Below are 26,993 nucleotides of genomic sequence, written 5' to 3'. Positions count from 1 at the left end.
TCCCTGCCCCCCCGACCCCCCCCGCAAAAAAAAAAAAAATGAAGAACGTTACATGTTCTCTTTCCCTCTGAGAAATTCACAATGAATTTTAAACTTTGAGAAAGACAAAATAGTATGTGTTTTGTTAAGTTTGGGGCTAAGTTTGGAGCCTGCATGTGCTCCTAACAAGCTTTGCGACCTTGGGCAAGTTGTATAATGTTGCCTTCCTCCATTTTCCCAGCTGTAAAATGAGAACAATGATAACATCTATTTTATCAGGTTGTGAGGTTAAATGAGATGATCTGTACAAGTTTTAGCACTGGCTGATACTTACTAAATGTTAGCTACTGGTAATGGTAGTACTAATAATGGAAGAAATGTTTAAACCCTCTATTTTCCACCTTCACTTGGTCATGGGACTCTTTTTGAGGAACAGCTGTAAATACCTCATAGAATTACAGTTGTGTTGAATTAACTTTGAGAAATTCTTTATTTATATTATGACACATAATTCTGTTTTCTGCTATTGTTCAGTTGTATCATAAATATTTACATGATTTAAAAGTTTCTCTTATCATAATTTATTTTCAGATTGCTATAGGACAGCTGGTATAATGTAAAGCCCACTTTACCACTGGAAAACACGAGGGCTCACAGTTTGTGGCCATTCTGTGGTTAAGCCAGAACTTGGAGCAGTGTCTCTTTTTGCTCTGCGCTTTTCCCCAGACAGCGTTGTTTCTCGAGGTCATGCAGAGTCCTTGGTGTTTCCTTGTATTTTCTAGTGCACCCAGCACAGGTCTGAGTAGATGCTTGATATGTGTTAGCTGAGATGAGAATGAGGCAAATAAAAATCTCTCCCAATTAGATTTTAGTCGGGCTCTTTACTTGGATTGGCCCCATATCTAGCTAGTTTTAGAGGCTACATGATTGTTCTGTGACATTCATTTAGAAGATAGGCATTTCTAAACAAAGGACATATATTCGATTAATTTCCATGCACACGTAAAAGTTTTGAGTGATTAGCATCCGATGGCCTGACATACTAGTCACTGTCCTCTTTTTGTATAGTGTGCCACATTGAGATGAAAGCAATGAACTGCTCCCATTACTTTGCATACATTCTATGATTCCAGCACCACTCACCATGACTCTGCTTCCATAGCACCTTCTTGGACAGAGTCTCTCAAGCTTTGGGTCCAGAAATGAAGTAATTATTTAACACTTAGGATTAAATCAGTTAGCCAACAATCACTGGAGGATCACCTTTTACATTATTTTTTTCCTAACTGCAATTGCCAGTGTTCTGGCCACATATTCTGGTCTCTAGGTATTTGAAAACAGCAGTAAATTTCTACTTCTAGCTTCTTCTCACAGTATGGCGAAGAGTCTAGTTTGGGTAGAATTTTCTGTGATATAATTTATAGCATATAAGCTACCTAAATGATGTTTTAAAGATTGGTTTTATGCTATTATTCAGGAATTATTATCCAGAGACAATGAGTAATTCTCAAAGATATTGCTTTTACATTTTAAGTAATATGTGTTGAGGAGCGGGCTGAGAGTGGTCCTCGGAAATAGTAACTGAGATCATGCTAATGAGTTGTTTGCTGCCTTAGTGACATGGCTGAGAGACCACCTAAAATAAATTTGTGTTTGGGGCTGGAATTATATTAACTCATTGTAATAATATAATTTCATTAATGAAATTAGAAGCTCTGAAGGTAATTTATATAATGTGTAAAAATACATGAATTATCTCATTAAATGCTATTTAGGTATCGGAATATTTCAAAGTACAGAATTTCTAAAAAATATTATTAAAAATATTCTCTGGTGAAAAAACAGTCACGTTCTAAATAACAACATTTTGATCAGTGCCCAACCATGTACGTCACAGTGGTCCCATATGATTACGTAGCCTAGTGACATTACAGCCATCTCAGTTTTGTTAAGTGCAGTATATGCTGTTTACACAATGGCAGAATTTCCCAGTAATACATTACTCAGATGGTCCCATTGTTAGCTGAGGCATGACTAAATTGAGAACCCAGAGTACCCAGGAAACTTTGACTTCCTCTTTCATCAGCCAAGCTGAAGGTTTCAAACCAAACAGAAAGTGGTAGGTCTGGTCCCAGCAGCTATAATGACTGTGTCGGTGACCCCACTTCTTTATATTTTTTTCCCTGACATGCATCTTGTAAATGAAAAGTAGTTTTTAAATGATTTTGATATTGACCTAAGAGCTACGGTGATTGTTTGATTTATTTTTTACTTTAAATTTCCAATCAAATGAAGGGCCTTTTCCTTGCAGCCAAGACCATATTTTAAACAAGCAAACAAGACATCATCCTAATGCAAAATTAAATACTTATATATAGCTGGGTTGCATTATGGGATCATGTGACAAGCAAGGATATTAATGTTTTCAGAAAATCAATGAGTATTTGTCAAATAAAATTAATTATGTATGTTTCTCTCTCTCCCTCTCTCAGCATTCACTGTTATAGGTTTGTTTTATACAATAATGTTTACTGTATTGATTAGACTCTAAAGAATAAACCTGAGCTCATGATTCTCTATACCTTTCTCACCTTTGCTTCCCCATACCCCTCCATGTTCCTATAACCTCACATGTGTTCATATCCATTATGGCAATGATGGATTATTGGCATCTAACCAACATGACAGGATGTCACAGGTCGCTGAGCAGAGATTTTCAGACTCTGTTTTCCACCCGAATTAACTATTATTGAAATAGTTTATTGAGATTGAAGTATTGATCTTTTTTTCTTTTTCTTTTCTTTTTTTTTTTTTTTTTTTTTTTTTGCTAACTGTGGCTTAAGGGAAGGAAGAGGAGGTGGTGGTGTTTTTGAAAGACACTAAATTTCATTTTTAAAAATCTCATTTATTTAGTCTTTTCTTCTTCCTGTTTTATAGCCCCTATAGTTTTATTGCTTGGAAAAGGGTATCTTGGCTTTATTTTTATGACAGTATAATTATACTTCAGAAATGCACTTGATTACTATGGGTAGCAAAATTGTTCTAGTATATTGGTTAGGCCAATATTGCTATACAAACAACTTTTCAGTCAATTGAGCCTGGTAAAAATCAATACATTATGGTAATATTTCAAGTAAGAATTTGCTGAATGTAAGTATTTCAACACCATCTCTTTTCAGGGAAAAATAATTTTAAAATGGTAAGACTTCTTTCTCATATATTATTTTAATAAAGTTCTTTAAAAAGAACTTTAAAGTTCCCAGCAAATGTGGTTGGGAACAGGAAAAATATTATATTAGCACACATACGTTGTTATAGGGTGAAAGAGATCTGGTTTCCATTTGAAGTGTGCATTAGGAGGTCGTAACATCTGGGTTTGGCTTCACCTGCAGTATGCCAATTTTAGATCCAGAGCTGTGTTTCTCAGTGCTGAGTTGATGGAAAACTGCAGACACAGAGAGCATTCAGAGGAGCATGGACAGGTAATGAGGGACCTGGGAATTGTGTCCATTCCATCCTCCTTCATCCATTGGCGCCACCAAGTTCTACTTGTGTGTGGTGCTGAGAGCCCCCCAGAGAGAGCCTGAAATTCTATACACAGGTAAGCATGGAACCTCACAGACTGGGCTGCATGTCAGTATGTATGGGGCACAGGCCCTGGGAGCTTGGGCGGGAGTGATGACTTAGTTCCTTCCTCAGGAAGAATCAGGAAAGGCCTTATGGAGGAACTGATATTTGAATTGAGAAGTGGTTAAAGGATCTGGCTAACTTTGACCTCAAGGAGAGAGTCAAAGGGTTTTATGACAGCCAGCTTAAAAGATGAAGGGCATTCCTATAGGCAAATACGTTTGCTTTTGTTCTAAAGGCTAGACACAAATTGCTTGTCTTGAATGTCTCTGAGAGTAGCCTTGACCGGCATGAGTAGTATTTTCTTCCTCCTGTTTTCCCACTGGATGGTCCTTCCTGGAGGAGAGGCCTGTCTTGGTCATCTTGGTTGTGCCTACACAGTGCCTTACCTACTGTTACCAGAACTAATTTGCAAAGGCAGATTCTTTATAGTCCAAGGATGAACACAAAAGTATTGTCCATTGCAAGGTGGCTCTGGCAGGTGGCAGACTTTCCTACCATAAGCAGAATGACATTACTGTTGTTCAGAACTGCTAAGAATCCCTCACTTCTACCTGGGCACATGATGACCACATTGGTGTCTCCTGAGTCTCAAGTTCTAGAACTAAATGTAGCACTCAGGGACCATGAAAATCTTGTCAGGTGATGCTTTATTTGTTCTTCTAAATTTTGTTTTATTGTACATTCATGTCTTCACTGAATAAATATTTACTGGGTGTCACTAGTGCCAAAGACTATTCTAAGTGCATGTAATACCATAGTGAGCAAGACGTTCACGATCTTCATGCTCCTGGGACTCACACTAGTGGGCCAGTAGATAATAATCAAGGAAATAAATCTGAAATAAGATGATGCCTGACCTTGCAAGTGCAGTAAAGAATGCAGAGGAGGTGCTTGGGGAAGGTGTATCTCAGAGCTGAAACCTGAAAGACAAGAAGGAGCCTGTCAGGGGAAAATCTGAGAGAACCTTCTAGGCAGAAGGAGCCACATGATCAAAAGCCCTGAGATGGACATGAGCATGTTGTGTCTAGGTCAGTGTCATGAAGTATAGTGAGCTCAGGGGAGCATGGAAGAGGGACAGGGCCTGATCATGCCGAGAAGGTATGATTACCTGCTTTTTACCAGCGAGAAAGAAGGGTGAAGTGGCATGCCCAAGGTCAAGTTAAGAAGAGGCTGCAGGTCCTCTGACACCTACATCAATACTTAGGGATGCTTCTCAAAGCCAGGGTTTTTCTATTTGCCATTCACTGTCTGAGTTTTGTAATTTTTAGGCCACATTAGATTTGGATATAAAATATGAATTAATGTATAATTCTGAAAGTCAATGATGAACCATGTCTAGTTCGAGACTTTTTAGTACATGTTAACACAATCATTCCTTGGCTGACGGTTATTGTAGCATGACTTGTTATTTGGTCTATCCTTTAGGTCTCCTTGCTTATTGAACACTTAGAATTTAATAATAAAATCTCTAGATTAATTGTATGGTTGTGTTAATGGAGGTGGTGCATTTCTTGATTTCTAAAACACACTAAAAATTTTAAGCTATTTTGCAGGATTTGATGTGTTAGAAAATTGTAGTCTCTTGGTTGGCATATTGCAAAAGCAAATATCTGTATACCATAGCATCTAGGGCATTTACTTAAATTGCTTTTTTGGAAAATAATTCACTACAAAGTCCAAAAGGCATTTACTGCGTATAACTTTCTGCCATAGCCCTCCCCCGCCCCCGCCTCTGTCATTGGTTATTTTGATGTAGGAGACCATGTTTCTGTTAAATTGCTGCCTTGCTGGAGTGAAATATATTTAGGTTCTGATTTGAACACTAACACTGAATTGAAGGAATAGGTTACTAAATTAGAGGGGGAAATAGCAATAGAGGTTTACTTTGGAATGTTAAGCATAAAGTTTTTTTTAAAAAAAAAACCAGTAATTTGCTTTTTAAATGTGACTTTATATTGTGTTATCCTTTTGACTCTAAAATTTCCATAGTTTTCCTTGTCAGTATTAAGAAAAAGAAAAAGTATGTATAGTGTTATTGTCAAAAGCAGAGTGTGTGGTTTTTGTTTTATGAATTCAAATAAAGAAATGAAAAAAAAAGTTCAGCAAAATTAGAACTTGCTTTAGGGCACAATCAATACAGCATTTTAACAAGCTTAGTGTATTTGGAAAATATGTACTGTGTAAGATTCTCAAACATACTGATTCTATTATGACTGCTAACTGTAGCAGCAAAATGTAACAATATACTTAGTCAATAAATATAAAGCCCTGATTAAACTATAATTAAATTTTCAGAAGAGTTATCTAAAAACTATGAATAAAGTATGTTTTTACATTGTCTTAGCAACAAGTATAGCCAATGAATCTTTGTAGTGTTAGAGAAAATGATATAAGGGGTAAAATTACAAAATGAATTTTTACCAAGAACGCACGTATTGAGTTAAATTTGTGTATATCGTGTTTAACCTTTTTTTTTTTTAAGATTTTTTTTTTTTTTTTTTTTGTGAATCCTTGCAGAACACAGGAGCTGGGGTAATTGATAGAAAGGGCAAATGAGCCGTTTCCCTGTTACTGTGGAGGCCAAGTAAAAATGGTTCAAGGCCCTGCCTGCCTCTGTACACCCAAGACCCAGAGGTGCTCAGAGTCAGTGGCCTCATTTTCATTTGCAAAGTGGGCCACCATCACATACCTTGTGTTATCCCCTAGATGCATTGGAATGTCCTGGAACATAATAGGGATCACCATCCTCATTTGGCTGAAGAGGAAACAGATTCATATAAAGTGGATTTCTCTGAGGATTCAAAGCAAGTCAGGGATAAGACCACCACTAAAACCCAGGCTTTCTTCTTAGTTCCCTCCCAGTCCCCTTCTTGGTAAATAATTACATTTTCATTGTAGGAAGAGCTTAAAGTAAGCAAATTATGTGCAAATGTAAGAATTCCTGCTGTTTTTTACCGGGCTTGGCCTGGGCCTGCAGCCCGGTGGTACAGTGTCTGTCTTGTGTGCAAAAAGCTCTGGGTGCAATCCCCTGGTACTGGGGGGATAAAAAAGAATTTCTGCCCTCATTTTCTAGTAAATACTTTTAAGGTGCACTTGTGTTTATATCTTTGCATCAGGCACATATGCCTTACACATGACCTACGTGAAGGAACAGCTATCTCACTTCTACCCTTCTTCCCCGGAACTTATAATATTTGAAGTAATTGATTAATCCAAAGACAAAAATGTTAATGGTGATCTCTGAACCTCAGTCCCGTCAGCAGATAATTCTCTGGAAATGCTATCTTTGGTGTTCATTGCAAGATTTCATGAGTGTGTTTAAATGGTCTCTGGAATTGTGTTGATACTTGCCTTGCTGGACTTCATAAGGCCAGTAGTTCACCTCTCACATAGACCCTGTTTTCTTTTCCCACTTAACTTTAAAAATACATATGGCATCTTCCTAAATGATTGCAGAATAGCACCTTCTCCTGACTGATCTCAGAGGACTCTGTAAAGCAAAAAGTTGCCTAATTTTTGAAGGAGGACATTCTAAAAGTTTGTATGTTGTTGGATTTCAACAAATACACCTCAAAAAGAACACAGCATTCTCAAAAAGAACACTTACAGATATTCTTTCCAACACAGAGGTGCAGTGCAGTGAGGAGGGAAGTCACCCAGGTTCCTTGTTACTGGTTCAAAGATGCATGTGCCTAGATGGTGCAAGGTATGATAGTTCAAGTTGTTTAGTTTTTATGCTAAAGGAAAGTCTCTCTGGGTTTCTTTTGACCCTGGTCATGATATGCCCATTCCACAAAGTCTGTTATGCACAAAAGTACACGAAATGAAGATAAAGTGCCTCTCTCCAGCCTGACAAAAGCCATTCCTTTGCAGAATGGTAGCTGCAGTGAAAGTAAATAAATGAATGGACAGCAATCACAGCCTAGTTGATGAAACTGTTCAATTAAAGCACAGGCATTTACATGGTGTAATTTCCCTAAATTGCCAATGAGCCCCTTTAGACACAACCAGTGTTCAAATTGATTTCAGCATTGATTTTGGCTGAAGCTGATAAATTTCTGCTTGTTAGTTAAAGTAATTTTGCAGAAGACTTTGTACTGCAGTATTGAAGTGTTCATTTAGCTGATGGTTAAAAGAGGAGTTATTTACAGAGGCCTCTACTGTTGTTCTGAGATGGGACAATTCCCCAATCATCTTTTACTTTTAATTTTTTAGGCTTCAGTATACCAATCAATAGGTGATTGAAACTGATTAAAACTTATCCAACCAGCTGCCTATGGCAGTTTAATTAGAAGCTGGATGATTCTTAAATTAAAGTTGTCTTATTTTCATTGCATAGCCATCTTCCAGAAGAGTAAAGGACTAACAGTGCTGAAAATGTAAAAGTTTGGCTCGGTTAAGGCATCTCACAAATGCAAATCACTCAGTAGCTTCTGCTAAGGGAACTCAAAAATACATTCAGAAGCTTTTGGAGATTAGAAGAAATAATATGCTTACTTGTCAGTCAAGAAAGTTTGGTTTTGAGGCAAGGGATAAATGCAGTATCATGAAACAGATGAAAGACCAGCTGTTTGTGATATGTACCTTATTGCATAAGTAAGACGAATACTTGAACTTTGTTTTTAACACAGTGTAGGGTGGAACTGACCATCTTGAGATCCAGTGCATCTCCCTGCTGGACACTATATAAATTGGGTATTTTTAATTCTGTTTTTAAGTTTTGAGTAAAATAAATCTCTATTGATTGAAAAATATGCATTTTCACATAAATTCATGTTGACTTGTCTATAGTATTGTGAGCAGGATTAAAGAAGAGAGATTTTTGTCATCCCTTCCCCAAGCTTCCCCATACTCATTTTATTTAGTGTGGGACAGTTCTTGGGTTTTTAAATGGAAATGGGTTAATATTTTCGCCATAGGGGACATATTACATCTGGTACTACAGGGAAGAAGGGAATAAATGGTTCACTTTTCAGAGGTGCATTTACTCTTTGACCCACTAGGGTACTATTTAGTGTTCTAGAAGAGGTAATTTAGTAAATTGTACCCCAGTGGCTTGAAAAAGTTAATGCAACTGAGAAAAGCAAGTCATTCAATCGATTTTTCCTATTGCTTTTTAAAAACCAACGCTGACCATATCCAGAGAGCCTTGAAGACAATTGGAAATGGAGCATCTGGAAGCAGCCTGTGTATGTTCACACAGAGCTGTTGGGACATGTGCTGAGGACCTGAGTTTACTTCCCACTCCAATGTTCATCAGACAGGGATCCTGAAGCAGTTGTTAACCTCACCCAGCCTTGGCCTAGTAATGGCTACCTGGCAGATTTCATGCAAAGCAAATAACTTCTAGTGTGAAAATACTTTATGAGCTAAGTAAGCACAAATAGAATATTAGTTACTAATAGAAGGTTTTCTGAAGTAGCCATTTTTGTGTCTGAATTTGGAAAGTAATTTATTGTTAATTTTCCAAGAAACCATATTGTAATCAGGCCATTTCAGGAGAGTTTCTAGCAGTTAATCCTCCAGGTATTTCTGGTTTTCCCCTCCTACATGTGTTTGTTATCTAATTACAACCTACAGCAGACCTATAGTTCTTCCTTCCCTCCCTCCTTCCTACTTTACTGTCACTAGGCATTGTATCTCTTGCTTCTCTGTTCTGCACATTACATTCTTTTAGAACCTTTGATCAAGAGATCACTTTGACTGTAGCTTCCTTGATCTCAAAGGAATTCAGGCTATATATTGAAAGACATTACTCTAGTTAATGTGGAGAATGTTAAAGGCTTGAGCCAGACTGCATCAATTTATAGAAGAAATCTGGAGGCAGTGATGACCACATTAACTTTGAGGTGGGTATGAGATTAAAAAGGGGCATTATAGCCCAAGTAAGTAGAAGAAGAAACAATAAAATGTAGGGCTGTATTTGCTTTTCTCTGAAAGTCTTTCTCACCCAGCCAAAGTCCCCATATCATATGTTAAGTTGATTTACAAGCCCTGCTACAATCAGTATCTTGAAGTTAATATCTGTAACCTAATAACATGTTTGATTTGATACATAAACAGTCTGGGGGCTCTGTTGCCTAGCCAAAAATTATTTTGAAATCAGTAGCCAAGCATCTGTAATGGGTTTTTAGGCAGAAGCAAAGTTGGCATAGACCGCGTTTCAACTGGTATAGTTTACATAAGAGCTTCTTTTTACAACTGCTGTTTACTTTGGATTTTCTATTTTAACAGCTAGAGCCTGGCTAATGTGTTTATCTATTATGGAAGGCAAAAACTGTCAGTGTTGATTTCCCTGAAACTATTTGAATTTTTTTCCTGGGTATAGCTGTGGCTGTTTTAATATATGACAGCATTTCTTGAAATGCTAAAGCCTGTTAGTCCAAAACATGTTAGTCAAATCTAACCCCTAAAAAAACTGCCAAGTAAACAAATATCTAAAAAGACCAAGCAATAAAACAAAATTTTCATTAGTTGAACCACAGCTAGTTTATTTTTGGTTACTGAAAATGTCATTGCTTTAAAAGTAGACATCCAGAGATTTTAAAAGTGAATCTCACATGATAGGAAAATATTTTTGTTTTGTGTATGAATATTTTATAAAATATACACACATATGCACTTTTATATGGTAAAGAAGCATTCTACTTGTTTCATAATGGCTTCAGATCGATTAGCCTTATAACATTTTGGAATAATGAAAATGCAGTAAATTCTCAGGTTTCCTGTTTTATTTATTTTCAATATTTATGTTTTAGTTGTAGGTGGACACAGTACCTTTATTTTATTTTTTTTATGTGGTGTTGAGGATCGAATCCAGTGCCTCACAAGTGGTAGGCGACTGCTCTATCTCTGAGCCACAAGCCTAGCCCCAGATTTCCTGTTTTAAGTAGGAGACTCAAAGTGTCACCTCACAGTGGTACATTTATCCCTCTGGAATTCTGCTACCTCCTTTCTTTTTGTTTTAGTTTCCTTTTGTGCCAAGACTATAAATTATAGTCTTTGAAATGGAGAAACTTAAAAATTAGTGAAAGACTTCCATCTTGTTTTTCGAAATTTGCATGAAAGTACAACTACGATTTTTGGTAAATAATAAAGAACAAAAGAATAGCATCTGTAAGTGTGGAAACTGATGATCCTACCTTGTGTTGGCTTCAGTGAATGCCTTTTTTTTTTTTTTTTGGAAAAGGACGTACATTTAAGAATTAAATCTGAGCCAGGCACAATGGCACATGCCTGTAATCCCAACAACTTGGGAGGCTGAGGCAGGAGGATCACAAGTTCAAAGCCAGCCTCAGCAACTTAGTGAAGCTCTAGTAACTTAGTGAAAACTTGTCTAAGTAAAATATAAAAAGGGCTCAGTGGTTAAGTGCCCCTGGGTTTAATCCTTGGTACAAAAAAAAAAAAAAAAGAATTGAATCTAAGTATGATCCTCACTTTCTATGCTAATGAGAATTTAGACATGCATAGATAATTAAAATGTATAGCTAATCTGAAGTCTCATTTTAGACAACAGTTTCTGTCTCCTCGCTAGTAAACATTTTGTCACCAGTCATATCTCAGATTTCTTTTTTGCCTTGTCTCTTTGCTTCTGCCTGCCTCTGATGGACCTCCTGGAAATCTCTAGTGCATTCAGAGAACAGAGAGGTGGAGAATACAGAATTTCCCACAAGCTGTGAAATAATGGCCTGAAAAACAAAGAACTTATTTTTTTATTAGAGAGAGAGATTGCCATCTCTACAGTGAGCTAACACCAACAAATGCATTTGTCTGTAACTTTTTATTTATTTTTATACAGGCTTTGCTCACTTTCTTTGTTGGTCTTCGACCTATCTGTCCTCTAGGGGACCCAGGAGCAAAATAAACATCATCTTCTTTCCTGCATACTATAATAAGGTCATGACTTTGTAATTCCTGGTTAAAACAGATTCTAACCATTGCTTTCACTATTTCAGTGACTGGATTGTTTTCTTCGGTTTCCCATCCATTTGGAGAACTTTCCAACAATTAATAGCATTCTATAAATAATTCATAGAGTAATTGTTGTTTCTCTTTTCACTTTCTTTGAAGTATGTTATGTGAGAAGCACAACTTATGTCAATGGTAGTTAGTTCTCATGGTTCAGGAAAGAAATACCTTCCTCCCTCACAGGATACTGGCAATACTGTCATTTCAGTGTTCCTGTTCTACATTGTGATTCAAAGTCTTTATATGTGAATTATTCTTGAGGCCTTTTCTCTAAGAGATTACAAAAAGGAAGAGTGTTTTCATATTCATTTTGATGACTATTTTGGTAATAAATTGGCTTTTAAAATATACTGTGTCATCAGTTATGCTGAAACCTGAAATATTTATAGTCAGATCATAGGTCAGCTTCCCATTTTTAAATTATATTCTGCCTCACAGTCACTAGAGAACCACAGATGTTCCCTATTATAAATCCTTCCTGCTCATAATTTAAAATAATTTGATTGGAATATGTTCAGAAATTAATATGAAGAATAGTACAATAGAAATGAGATGCCTACTTTAATTGAATGAGATTGTACAAGCTTTATCAGAAAATATATGATCAGCTCTAGGTTATTTATTTTGTGAACAGGAGTCAGCTGGGATGATTCATATTTTTTGTTCTTCTAGAATTTGAAATTGTAAGCATAAATAATTTCAGTAAACATTGTAAAATACAGATGCAATTGATCTTATGCTTGACATAAATTTGTGTGGGAGTCCAGATGTTAGAATGTGAACACAGGTTGTTTTCCCCTTATGTCCTGTGTGGATATAGGACTTTTTTAACATTTTATTTTCAAAATTTTCTTCTCCTTAAATTTAAAGATTCTTATAGAAATTCAGTTTATTCTTTGTAGCAATGTTATCTTTTTAACAAATTCCCATTAGGATTTAGACGAAGGTGAGCATACCTCCTCCAACCTTATATGTATTGTTTAGACCCATCTTTAAAATTTCAAAGAGCAGATAACAATCACTTGCATTTGTCCCCAAGTACTGCTTTTGAAATCAACCACATGTTTTCTGAACATCTACTTTGTGCAAGGCACTTCACTTGGCAGTGGGAGATATAATGCCAGCATTCATGGTCTTTGGAGTCTGTTGACCGCCCACTGTCTGCACCTTCTCATCTCTTTTACTGTTTTTTCCCCCTTATCTTTCTGACCTCTGAATTTAGATATTTAAAAAAGCTGATTACTTTTTTTTGTTGGTGGGGGAGTGGGTATTGGGATTGAACCCAGGAATGTTCCACCATTGAACTACATCCCCGTTCCTTTTTATTTTTTAGTTTGGAACAGGGCCTAGTTAAGTTGCTGAGACTAGTCTTGAACTTGATCCTCCTACCTCAGCCTCCTGAGTGGCTGGGATTTCAGGTGTGAACCACCATGCCCAGCCAAGCTGACTGCTTCTTGCCATTCTTTTTCTGCCATACTATTCCAAGTCACGGTCACTTCTTGCTAAGACTGTTGTAACAGCTTCCCGCCTCGTCTACCAGTTTGACTCCTTGCTTTCCTACAGTGTGATTTTCCCACCCACCAGCAGAAGCAATCTTCCTAAAACATTAGTTTTCTTCTTCTATTCATGACTTCTTACATTACTTGGAATATAAAGCCATGGCCTAAATGGTACTATGCATATCTATCTTCCCACTGTCTCTTTGACTCATCTCCCCAAACTAGGCCTCTTGCTTATTCCACTTTTGTGCTTATTTGAACCTGCCATTCCTCTGCCTGGAATCCTCTTCCCCACAGATCGCAAAATGGTGTGCTGTCCATACTGTTTGCCTGTACCTGAGAGGGAGGCACTCTTATCTTCCCAACCACGATATCAAGTCATATGACCCTAATCTTGGGCACTCTCTGTGTCCTTACCTTTATACTTTTTCAGTGCAGTTTTGCCCACCTGACATGTTGCTATTTAGTTATTTATTGTCAGTCCTCCTCTATTAGAGAGTAAGCTCCATATGAACAGGCACTTATCTGGTTTGTTCTCTGCTGTATCCACATTGCCCAAAAACTTCCTGGCAACAGAGACAGGCATTGAATATATAAATCAAGCATCTAATCTAAGAGGATAGTGTATTATACACTGTGGTAGAGGTGGGGCATATCAGGAATGAACAAATAGACCTTGGCCCTCAAAACAGACAGACCTCATGGTAATAATCGATAGTACAGTTAAGTAATTAGAGTTTGTAACATTGTTAAATAAAGTATACTTAAACTGAAATAGTTGAAATACTAAATTATTGAAGAAAAATAATAATTTAGAATAGGAGCATGTGAAGTATCATAAGGCAATAAAGTAATTGATGCCAATGGATAAATGAAATGGCAGTGAGGGCAATCTGATTAGTATAATTTCCTTGCAATCTTTTTAAATCCCACCTTCAGTATTCACAATATCCTGAAGTAAACTCATTTACAGTTACCGTCTATATATACTTTTTTTTGTAGTGGAAGAACATAAAGGTTGAATTGAGGTAGACTCAGATTTGAATTCTGTGTCTGCCACTCATGAACTCTCAGTGGGTTTCTCAATACCCTGATTGTGTTTCTATTGTCATCTGCAAAATGTGACTTAGGATACATAGATCATAGGGAAGTTGGAATAATTCTATAGAATCTTAGGAATTGTTAGTGACCCCTTTTCCTTTCTCCCATTTCCTACTACTCCATTTATTTATTAACTCTGAAATATTTGAGTATCTACTGTGAGTTTAGTATTGTGATAGGTACCAGGTACATGTTGTTGAATGAAATAGCTTAAAAGTACAGGGTATATAGTCTAAGGCTGGCAGGATGAGCTTGCCTACTTGTGCTAATAAGTATGGCTACAGTTCTCCCATCACCTTAGCATGAAATTGAAGATTTATCTTCCTTATTCTTGTGTTTCATGCTTTGTCCCTTGTCAAAGTCTTTTATGTCTGTTTCTTCTTTCCCGCATCCACTGTTACTACCCGAGTTCCAGTTGGCACCACCTCTTGCCTAGACAACTGCAACAGTTTTCTAAGTGTTCCTTGCTAGCTCTGGTTTTTTTCTTACTACTAGTGACGTGGTAATTGGCAGCTGAAATAATGATTTTTAAAGTTAAGGTCCTACAATATCTCTACCTTGTTCAAAATCCTTCAGTGACTTCATATTGGCAAGCAAATTTTTTTCAGAAACAATAATGAAAGCTGAAAGACAGTATCCTCACAGGGCTGAGAGAAAAATAATTGTCCCAGTTAAATATGATTCAAGAATGAGGGCAAAATAAATACACCTTCAGAAACTATTATAAAAGTGTCTGTGTGTGTCTCTGTGTGTGTAGAGAAAGGAAGGATAGATGGGGGAAGGGAGTTAATTTACTACCAAGGGAACTACTTTAGGAAGAAGATAATAGATTCAAATTGAATCCAGAAAGGAATAGAATGAAAGAAGTATGGGGACCATTTAGGTAAAACTGGATATATAAAACCAATAATAGTTTTTAACTTAGGGACATCAAAATTAAATCAGGCAAAAAGACAGACAAAATAATATACTAAGATGAGAAGGGCTGATTAGAATTTAAAGCATTCTAAGATTTTTATATTGTTTAGGAGAAGGAGAGAGATAGCATTTAACTTTGCAGTTCATTGAGTCAGGTAGAATTGCAAAATTATGTGGGTAACAACTAAAAGAAAATGAGTAGAATATATAATTTCAAAACAAATGGACAGAATGAAGAGATTTACTAGGGTAGAGGAGTGAGGGAGTGAAGTATAAAGTAAATGAATAATGTGTAGAAATAAATTCAAGTTACCAATCATTATAATAAATATAAATAGATTAATACTGCCAGTCAATAGATTACTTAGATTGAACTTTTAAAAATACAATTCTGTATCTTTTTAGACTAAAAGAAATTCCTGAAATATAGAGACATAGTAATGTTGAAAGAAAAGGGGTGGGGGGAAACAAAAATTTAAATAAATAACAGTTTATATATTAATATAAAGCAAAATAAATTTTAGGTAAAAAGCATTTTTAGAGATAAAAAGGATTACTAACTGATGATAAAGGAAAAGAAACTGGGGTTGGAGCTATATCTCTGTTGTAGGGCGCCTGTCTCGTACATGTGAGGCACTGGGTTCCATCCTCAGCACCACATAAAAAATAAGTAAATAAATATATTGTGTCTATCTATACTATCTATAACAAAAAAGTATTGAGAGAGAGAGAGAGGGGGAGGGAGAGACTGATTACACAACAGCCCTAAACTTACATGTAAGTAATAACAGAACTTTAAAATACATAGAGCAAAAATAGAATTACATGGAAATTTTGGTAAATCCTTATAGTGGGAGAATATCAGCATTTAGTACATCAATCCATAAGATGAAAATTAATAAGGACATAGAAAATATTAACATCACAATTAACAGCCTGGTCTAATGATCATATATAGAACTCTGAACTAATTAAATCGAGAATATACTTTTTTTCAGATAAAGAACTGTTGTTTTTAAATTGGTTATGTACTAGGGCACCAAGCAAGTCTTAATTCAGTCTGTAAAATACAAATCACTTTTTCTGATTAAAGTACAGTTAGTTTAGAAATCAATATTTATAAGTTAATCACTTTCCTATATTTAGAAATTAAAATGTCTACATATGAATAACTTTTGAGTCGTATAAAATATCATAATGGAAATAAAGATATTTATAACTGAACAAAAAAAGTGCCATGTGTGAAAACTCATGAAATACATCAAAGTCATACTTAAAGTATTGTTTTATAGACATTAGAAAGGAAAAACTGGGTATTAATTGACCTATGATATAATTCAAAAAATTACACAGGCAGGGGCAGGGAGTAAACCCAAAGAAATTTGGAAGAAATACTAAAGGACAAAAGTTAATGTAACAATTCAACAAAATCAAAAGTTGGTTCCTTTAAAACACTGATCAAATATAACAAAGACATAAGTAACAAAATTAGGAATTAAGTGGGGTAACATAATTCTACATAGAGATTTAAAGAATAATTAGAGGATGCAATGAATAATTTTATGACATAAATTTGAAAATAAAATGAATAATTTCCTAGAGAAATTAAACAAAGCTATTCTAGAAAAATATAAAAATCAACCTATAGCAATTAAGAAAATTCATACATTTATTCATTCAACAAATATTTATCAAGTTGTTTCTGGCATAGGAAGACACTGCAGATACAGCAGTGAACAAAAAAAACCCAGAAGTCTGTTTCAATGGAGTTTCCTTTCCATTGGTGGGAAACAGATGATAAATAAATACACTCTATGGGGGTTATCATAATTCTGTGAAGAATGAGGTAAAGGGAGAATGGGCTGTCTTATGTAGGAACATTAACCAAGTAACAGTAGGCCTGAAGGAAATAATGGAGCAAGCCAGGCGACATCGGAATGGTCCAGGCCTCAGGGGTAGGTGCAAAGGCCCTGAAGCAGGAGCATGTCTAGTGGAGCAGAATAATTATTGGGGATAAGGAAGATTGGCAGAAGCAGGGATCAGTGGGATAGCCAGGGGCCAGATTGTGAAATCTATAAGGACTTTGATTCAGTAGTTAGAAGTCTACCCATGAAAGGGGAATGATGATAATAACATCTACTCATAAGATTATAGAATCAATTAATTAAAATGCATGTGGAATTTCTTTGTAAAACACCATCCAAAAGATAGATTTTTTTTCATTAATTATTGTGCACCTACCACGAGCTTAACACTTCTGCAAACATAAAGAATAGAAGGTGATTTAAGACTTGGTAGCCCTCACTCACCAGTATGGCACATAGATGCATGAACAGTTTTCTGCAGTGTGGTAGGAGCTATAACAGAGCAGCCAAGGCCTCTGAAGCAGGAGAGTCCTCGCAGTTTTATTTTATGGAATCTGTGAGGATGTATATTAGAGGAAAGTAGGCAGATATTTTTAGGGTGATTTCTGTTTTCCTTTTTATTAAGCCAAAGAGAATGTAGCATTGACTTTCTAACTTAGCAACAGTGATTGTCAAATGGTATTTCTGCTGCTGTGAACACCAGTATGGGGCATTTGTCACAATTGTCTCTGGTGTAACTTACAATCATGGGCAAGAGCTACACAAGGTAAGAAGTCTAGATTTTGAATTGTATACACATTTCAAATGGCTGCTTTAATTCTTTGTGTTCAAAGTTGGTTCAACACGAAGTAATACAATTTTTCTTTATAATGAATGATTTATTTCAATGTTTTGCCAGTTCTTCATCTAAAGCTTTATTAGATGTTCATTTGTGAACTGTATAACTGATTGAAGCTGAGAGATCTTATTGCTCTTTCAGGCTATGGTTTTACTCTTTAAAACACTCGGCTACTTTGCAGGCTTCCTAGCTCATAACATTTAGTGGATGCTTCCTGAGTGTCAGGTCCTGTCCTCAGTATTATCTCATTGAATTCTCACAACTCTGTTAAGTAGAAACTACTTTACCTATTCCAGACTTGATAAGACCGATACAGAGTGAGGTTTACTAGTGGTCATGCTCTGGTGTTTAAGAGGTGGCAGAGCTGGGGTGAGAACCAGGCACTGTGTTTGGTTTCACACACTTTGCTCTTCTGCCTCCGGGATAGGTTGGTGGCCATTGCAGAATGCTTCCTTGCCTGGAGAGATTTGGATGTGATGATGGTCCTGAGCTTGACTGAAATAAATCTGTACTTTTGTACATTGTACGTTGTGTGTTTCACTGTCCTAGAGTACAGCCAGGAAAACTTCCCATCACATTACCTTCAGGTGCTAGCGTAGGTAAATCCTGCCATGGTTTCAGTCTTGGCTTTGCTACTGATGGTGAGCTTGGACAAGTAATTTAACCTGGCTTTTTGGGTGTTTCTACTGTGAAAGAAAGGTATTTGATTTGGTCATTTTCTATATTCTCTACTAGCTCAATAAACTCTGGTTCTGTATCAAGATTAAAGATTGCTACCAGCTTCTTTGTTCAGTCATCTAGAATTTACCGTTCCAAGGGGAAAAGGAAGTAAGAGGGCTTGAGATGTAGTCCTTTCTTTTTTTTTTTTAATTTTTTATTGTTGGTTGTTCAAAACATTACAAATTTCTTGATATATCATATTTCACACTTTGATTCAAGTGGGTTATGAACTCCCATTTTTACCCCATATACAGATTGCAGAATTACATCAGTTACACATCCATTGATTTACATATTGCCATACTAGTGTCTGTTGTGTTCTGCTGCCTTTCCTATCCTCTACTATCCCCCCTCCCCTCCCCTCCCCTCCCCTCTTCTCTCTCTACCCCCTCTACTGTCATTCATTTCTCCCCCTTGTATTATTTTTCCCTTTCCCCTCACTTCCTCTCGTATGTACTTTTGTATAACCCTGAGGGTCTCCTTCCATTTCCATGCACTTTCCCTTCTCTCTCCCTTTCCCTCCCACCTCTCATCCCTGTTTAATGTTAATCTTCTCCTCCTGCTCTTCGTCCCTACTCTGTTCTTAGTTACTCTCCTTATATCAAAGAAGACATTTGGCATTTGTTTTTTAGGGATTGGCTAGCTTCACTTAGCATAATCTGCTCTAATGCCATCCATTTCCCTGCAAATTCTATGATTTTGTCATTTTTTAATGCAGAGTAATACTCCATTGTGTATAAATGCCACATTTTTTTTATCCATTCGTCTATTGAATGGCATCTAGGTTGGTTCCACAGTCTTGCTATTGTGAATTGTGCTGCTATGAACATCGATGTAGCAGTGTCCCTGTAGCATGGAGATGTAGCTCCTTTCTATAGCACTTTTCCTGTGTGTCTGAAGCCCTGGGTTAGATTCCCAGCATCACAAAAAATAATAAAAGAAAGTGAGGAAGTATGGACATTAAATGTTCTCTTGTGCTAATCTTTTTGTTATTTTTATATATCCAAAACTTTACACCAGACTCCTGGCTTTTGCCATTGTAAAGTGTATATGCTGTGTGCCCAATTTTAAGGGCTGGGACTATGTCCAGAAGACATGTGATGGTCACAAACAAAAGGGAACACTCAAGGACTAAGCACTACAAATACCTCATAAAAATGCTTCCTCCATGCACTCTTTGGAACAGGTAATTACTGTGGCAACAACAAACTAATTTGAAGTGTTAGCTGTTAATTAAAACATTGCGGAGGTGTATAGATGTCTTTTGGTGTAACCAGAGCCTCCATTCAAACTTCATTAATCACTTTACAGTTAATGTGTTGAGGAAGGTCAAGACAGTTGAGATGCAGTATCCAATTGAGATGCAGTATCTGTTGGAAGTAAACAAATTCCTTTTCTCCAGGTAGAATGCCATTTGCAGAGTCAAGGGACATACCGACTCATGCCTGGCATTGCCTCCGTCATCCCCTTCTTGATGATTAAATGTTAAATTGGTACTGTCATTGCACTGTAAACCAAGCCACACAGCATCTTTATTGCTCGAAATCGAACCCAAACTTCCACGGATGAATTAGCGTGCGTCATAATTAAATCATCAAGCCTCCCCCTTTTAATTCAGTTGGAAATAGAAGACCTTTCTTTTGGAAAAGAGATCAGCTTTCTTGACAAGCTAATTAAGTTGCCAAACTGCCCAGTATGGTATATATATTAGATTATCTGCTAATCATTTCCTTATCACTGCAGCTGGTCTCAGAAGTCCAGGTGTTGCTTGTTGCTCAAAGTAACAACACTGCTCTTTTTACAACTTTCAAATCCTTGTTTATGCATTCAACTATTTCTCTTCCTATTTCAGTCCTTGGTTAATGATCCCAATACACAGTATTTAAAAAGTTCTGGGAAGAAACTGGTATATTTACATGGAATAAGGTTACTAAATTCCTTAAATTGCATTTCAAATTAACATAGTCCCAACTTCCCTGTTAGGCATTGAGAAAAGTATAGTGCATGTCTTTATATATCAATTTATTGATATATAAGAGAGTGTGTGTGTGTGTGTTTCCCTATTTTTCTTTGTAGGCATTTAATAACAACCATTTCTAGAAGTCATTCACTCCCAAAGCATCAGTGATGCTTAACTCTATAAATTTACTAAAAATCATTAAATTGTACCCTTAAAACAAGTGAATTTTATCCTATATAGATTATACCTTAATAAAACTTTATAACTTGACAGAGCAACCAAATATATTTGTCAGAATAGCAAAAAATGATGCTTCCATTTTGGTAATAGTGGAATATAGAAGTTTTATTTTTATTTTTAAGAAATGAGCAGTTTAGGGGCCTGATAAATTTATTTTTCAATTAAACAAACGAGGACAAGACATTCCTGAAGTATTTCCTTCTGTTTCCCTCACGTGGTCCCTAGCTGTGCATGTCTTAACACTAGCTGGATGTGTGTGACATCTTCTACAGAGCATATTTTAGTTCTTCCAAACTAATTTGTCTTTTTATGCTTTTATGGGCTTGCAGTTATGAAGTTGTTTATGTAACATGGTTTTGAAATTTTAATGCAAGTCAGTTTGTTTCTGGATAATGGTCAGAATATGTGGTCCATCCTATGTATGTGTTAAAGACCACATTACATTTAAACACAGTAGGGCTTGGTGAATGGTATTTTATTTCACAATTTTTATTCTCTTACGCTTTTTTCATAAATTAATGTATTCACATTTCTTTTATTTATTTATTTATTTATTTTTGCAGGGCTGGGGATCAAACACAGTGCCTTGCACCTGCTACTTAAGCTCTGTACCACTGAGCTACACCGAGGCCCTGTTCATATTTCTTGATTTAAGTTGTAATTATTTTGCTGTATCTGATACTTGGAGCCTACCTTTCTGCTTAAGAAGAGCCACATGCTTGAGCATTATAACTGTGATTCCTTATATGGAATTATATTGTCATCCAAAACTAATTCTATGTGTTTTATGATTATTTTGATGAAATGTGGTGGTGTGGTTGGTTTATCTGCATATGTAATTGAAAGAGACACAAGCAAAACTTCCCATTTTACATGCCTCCATTCTGTGCTTAGCATGGAATTGTAGATAACCTCTTCTCCACCCATGCACACTACAATAACAGTCATAAATGATCTGGAGCCAGAAGACCGGGGTTTGAGGTCTAGATCTGTCCCTACTCACTTTGTGCCATTGGGCAAACTGCCTAACTTCTCTTTGCTTCAGAGTTTTCATCTATAAAAAGAGGATAATAGTACCAGTATTACCTTGGGGGGTTATTTTAAGGTAATGTATAATGAAGCACTTTGGTTTTAAACCATTAAGCTCCACAGAAATATAAATGACTAACATGATTAATGTTCTTTGAAAGTACCACGTATGTCTCCCATTGCTGCAGAAATGTTTGAATTGACATTTGTGTCCTTAACCATTTTATAGGTCGTTTAGTGATCTCAAGTAACTGTTATTGTTTTTTTTCTTTCTATAGAGCATATCATGTTCCAAGTGGGAAAATATTAGCTGTAAAGGTAAGCACTGGGTTTATTTTATGAAATTCTTGATGTTTACTGCTTTCCTTTCTCTTGTTAGCTTGAGTCACAGGTATTGTCAGAGAGGAGATGGAATGGTTTAAGGTTCAGGTGGCCCTGTTGTGACATTCAGGCATGGCGGGGGAGGTGTCTTAAGTACAATGCTCCTTGCATTGTAGCTCTTCTCAAGAGAACATTCTTTCCCTGATCACTGCTGAGCTGCCTCCCTGTGTTGCTCGTAATGCAGCTCAGAACCTTAGCGCTCATGCATTTCCTTTTCTCCTTATCTGCCACAGCTTACAAATTCCCTTATTTAAAAGTTCAAGTTTGCTGATGGACTGTCTTGAATTGTACTATGACTGAGCCCTTTATAACTTGAAGTCCAAACCCCACAAACCCCTTTTAACACTGTGCTCTTGGATAGCAACCTGGGCAGGCCCTCTGCAGATTTGTCCCTTGGTGCCTCTACATACATATCCTCTGCTTTACTAGTTGATTATTTCCTCTCAGGCCCTCCTTGACTTTAATAATGAAAGCATTTATTTTTTGTGTGACTATTATATGCCAGGTATAATGCTAGATGTTTTATAACTATTACCTTTAATCCTTAAAGCTGAAGAGTAATCCTACCTATTTTAAATTTGAGGAAATTGAGACTCAGAAACCTGAATTGTCCAAGGTCACAGGGTTAGAAGAGGAAGGACTTCTTTCGTAAAGAAGTCTGTTTAACTCTAAAGCTCATGTCCCCTACTATACTGGATAGTCTTAAAGTCACTACCCTTGCTCATCCCTCTGTTCTCTATCTGTCTTTTCAAGGGATATTTCCAAAAGGACTTTGTAACTCTTCACATCGAGAAACTGGTCTCCTTCCCTAACACTTGAATAGTTTATTTTTCTTTATCTTTTCCTGAAGAAACTAAGGATTAGAACAATTAATTTGCAAATGCTTATACCTTTTATAAAGATTAAACTGAAACTAAGGCTTATATCTTCAGATTACTAGCACAGTCCAGAGTTCTTTTTCCATATCACACGTAGTATAGCACCTAGAATGTGTGATGTGGCATCATTAGTCATTTTAATAACTTAAATAGCTTATGGTGAGAAGGTACAACAGAGCTTCCCTCTTAGAGTATGTTCTTTTGTATTTCAACCAAACTAGGTCCACAGAATTGTAGAATTGAGACCTTGGAGGTCATCTATTGTAAATGTATTGTATTCATCTATTTATAGGAGAAAACTGAGGTCCAAGATTGAAACTCTAGGAGCAGGCTCTATCCCCATCTTCCCCTGAGCTCACCAAGTGCAGATGTTACACCACCCTGGTGCTGGATTCTTTTCTTTCCCTCCTGAGCTCCCTTTGCAGTAACAGAACACCAACAACAACTTCAGCACTGTTTTCCCACTTATTCAGTTATTTGTTTCTTGGATGCTAACAATCTTAGATTGTTGCTGATGGTATACTTACAGATAGTCACATTTAGGTTATTTATTCCAAGAGAGAAGAACACTGCTATAAATTGTCCAAAAAACTATAATTGTTTTGCCTTACAAGTACATTATCCATTTTTAAATAATTTCATACATTTTAAATCATGTTTAACATAGGATAATGTTAAAATTCTTGTGCATGATTACTTAGTTGGGAATGGCAAGGGACCAGCAGCTGTTTCTGGAAAGAATTAAAGGCAAATTTTTAAAAAGGATATGTTTTACAAAGTAGAGACTTTAATTAAATGAAAATAGTTGGAGTTTACAAATATACTGTTCACTACACCCTAGCTTTAAAATGGGCTTTAGACCAAGGACTATATTAAATTCACTTTGTATTTCTGGATTCTATACACTCACATACTGTGTGTTCAAACTGAGTTGAACGAATGAATAATATAAGAGTAGATATGATTATTTTGATTAAACTTTTTGTTTAGCCCTGTGCTTTTCTAAATTAACTTTATTTTGTATATTTATTTATTTTTTTAATGTGTTGCTGAGGATAGAACCCAGTGCCTCACACATACAAAAGGATGCTCCACCTCTGAGCCACAATCCCAGCCCCCAGCCCTCTGCTTCTTGATAGATGAAGCAAAAATCATGTAGCTTATATAATAGTCATATTGAAAAAAAAGAAATGTACCATCTTTTCAAAACAGGTAGTGCTGTTCATTAATTCTTAAGAATTTTTAAATTTCCAAATATTTGAAGACTTTCCATATATCTTTCTGTTATTGATTTTTAATTTCATTCTACTATGTTCAAAACATACTTTGTAGAGGAAATTAATTTAAATTTATTGAGACTTGTTTTAAGGCTCAAAACATGATGTGTTTTGGTAAATGTTCCTTGTGCACAGGAGAAGAATATATTGTCCAAATTATGTAGAAGGTGTTGTATAAATATCAACTAGATCAAGCTGGCTGTCAATAGTTTTCAGATCTTCTGTATCTTTACTGATTTTTTTAAACTTCTATCATTTTTGAAAGAGAGGCATTAAAATATCTAACAATAATTGTAGCTTTGCCTGTATTTTTTTATACTTGTATCATTTTTTACTTTATGTATTTTGAAGATATACTATTAGGTATGTATAGGGTTGTTATATGAATTAGTCCCTTTGTCATTATGAAATGACTGTCTTTGTGGAAATATTCTTTGCTCTGAAATTCACGTCTGATATTAATATAGCCACTCCAGTGGTATTTTGACTGGCATTAGTGTGTTATTTTCAACTTTCTGTATCTTTATATTTGAAAAGGATTTCTTGTAAGCAGAATATAGTCGGGTCTTTGTAATCCAGTCTGATAATCTCTGCTTTTTAAGTAGTATGTTGGGGCCATTTCATGTAATTGTTGATATGGTCAGATTCAAAGCTATCATTATGTTCTTTGTTTTCTTTTTCTTTCTTTTTTTTTTTTTTTTGTGTGTGTGTGTTTGTATACCTGCCAGCTCTTCTCTGTTTTTAGTAGTTGCTCTAGATTTTGTAGTATACATTTTTAACTTCTCATAGTCTCCCTATGTTATAACACTGCAGCACTTTATATACTAAGAATCTTACAGTAGTACATATTCATTTCCCTATCTCTACCATTGTGTTACTATTGTACATTTTACTTCGTTCTATGTAATAAATCTCAAAAGGCACTGTTGCTATTTTTATTTTAGTATTAATCTTTTAGGGACATACCTTTAAAAGTAAGAAAAGGTACATTTTATATTTATCCATGTATTTACCAATTTCATTGATTTTCAATCTTTTTTGTGGGGTAGATTTCCATCTGATACTCTTTTTCTTCTATCTGAAGGACTTCTTTTCTTTTAATACTTTTTAGTTGTAGATGGACACAATACCTTTATTTTTTAATTTATTTTTATGTGGTGCTGAAGGTGAAACCCAGGGCCTCACACGTGCCAGGCAAGCATTCTGCCACTAAGCCCCAGCCCTAGCCCAGGACTTCTTTTTTTTTTTTTTAACATTAGTAGTAGTGTAAGTCTCGTAGTGCAATAAATTCTTTCAGCCTTTGTATGTCAGAAAAAGTGTGTATTTTTTTCACTTTTATTTTTGGAAGGTATTTTTATTTTCACTAGGTACAGAATTCTGGGTTGACTGTTCTTTTCATTAGGATTTTAAAGATTTAGTTTCACTGTTTGCATTCTTTCCAGCTGGAAGCTTACTGTTATTTTTAATCTTTGTTCTGTATGTTAGTAATGGCTTTTTCTCTGGCTACTTCTAAGTTTGTTTGTTTGTTTGTTTATTTTTACTGCTTTTAAGCAACTTGATTATGTTGAGCTTTGATGTAATTTTTTTTTTTTTTTTTGTTATTCACATACATGGAATTTGTTGTTATTCTTGGATCTGTGGTTTTTAACTTTCACCAAATGTGGAAATGTGTTTAACCATTTTTTCTTCAAGTATCAACCACTGCCTTTGGGAACTTTAATTGCATATGTACAAGGTCACTTAATCTTACCCTACAGCAAAATGACACTATATTATTTATTCATGTCATTTTTTAATGTTTAATTTTGGATAGTTTCTAGTCCTGTGTCCTCAAGTTCACTGATTTTTTTCTTCCATTGGTCTAATGTAATGTTACTCCTGTTCAGTTTATTTTTCATTTCAGATGTTGTCCTTTTCATCCCTAATTTATTTTTTATTCCTAATTTAAATAGGGATAATGTCTTTACTTGACATACTTAATTTTTTCTACCTTCTTAAATGTATGGAATATAGTTGTGAAAGTAAGTTAATGATCTTTTCTACTAATTCTACCATATATGTTATTTTTGGATAAGTTTTGACTGGTTCCTATATCTCCTCATTTGGGGTTGTATTTCTTGCTTTTTTTTTGTTTGTTTGTTTTACAATTTTTTATGGTGCCAGTCATGTAGCATAATTGCTCTGTAGTTTTGCATTCCTATAAATATTGTTGACTTTGTTCTGAGATACTATTTAGTGACTTTGAAATAATTTTATTTTTTTTTTTAGACTTGCTTTTAAGCTTTGTTAGAGAGGACAGCCCAGTGATCAGTGCAGAACTAACCCAGCACAGGCAGTGTTCTTCTGAATAGTCTACTCAGTGTCTGGAAATTACAAGAGTTGTACCCTGGCTGGTGGAACATAAACTCTTTCTGCCCTGGGTAGGTCTTCTACCCAGTATTGCTTCCTCTGACATCCATGTGACGCTCGTTACCCTGCTGAAGACTCCATCACCCCCTCTGCTGACTTCTGAGCTTTCTCCCTTTAGTCCTTTGCCAGCCAGCGCTAGTCGTCTCGGCCTCTGTCTTCTCAACTCAAGAAGATGACTGATCTCTACCTGAGTTCCCCTCCCTGCACTGAGGCCTGAAAACTGTCCTTAGTCAGGAAGCTGGATGACCAGAGGGCTCCTCTGACTTGTTATCCCCCTCTCAGTGATCATTGTGTTCTGGCG

The 26,993-nt window shown here is 36.0% G+C and overlaps 1 protein-coding gene across 7 annotated transcripts in view; it reads left to right on the top strand.

The window, feature by feature from the left end:
- The window catches only part of Map2k5 (mitogen-activated protein kinase kinase 5), a 238,111-nt gene that overhangs the window by 55,771 nt on the left and 155,347 nt on the right, over nt 1-26,993 (top strand). For all 7 annotated transcript variants that reach the window (XR_006847739.2, XM_046426490.2, XM_046426493.2 and 4 more), the window contains one exon: nt 22,026-22,065. Coding sequence is in view for 6 of the 7 variants with exons in the window: in XM_046426490.2 (XP_046282446.1) it covers nt 22,026-22,065 (40 nt within the window). In the remaining variant the exon portion in view is untranslated. The remainder of the gene's footprint in view (nt 1-22,025; nt 22,066-26,993) is intronic.

This window comes from Marmota monax, unplaced genomic scaffold, assembly GCF_021218885.2.
Source record: "Marmota monax isolate L192 unplaced genomic scaffold, Marmota_monax_Labrador192_F-V1.1 WCK01_AAM20220418_F8-fsc00078, whole genome shotgun sequence".
Classification (NCBI taxonomy): domain Eukaryota; kingdom Metazoa; phylum Chordata; class Mammalia; order Rodentia; family Sciuridae; genus Marmota; species Marmota monax.
Note: the sequence above shows the minus strand (reverse complement) of the source record. Positions and strands in the feature narration are given on the sequence as shown.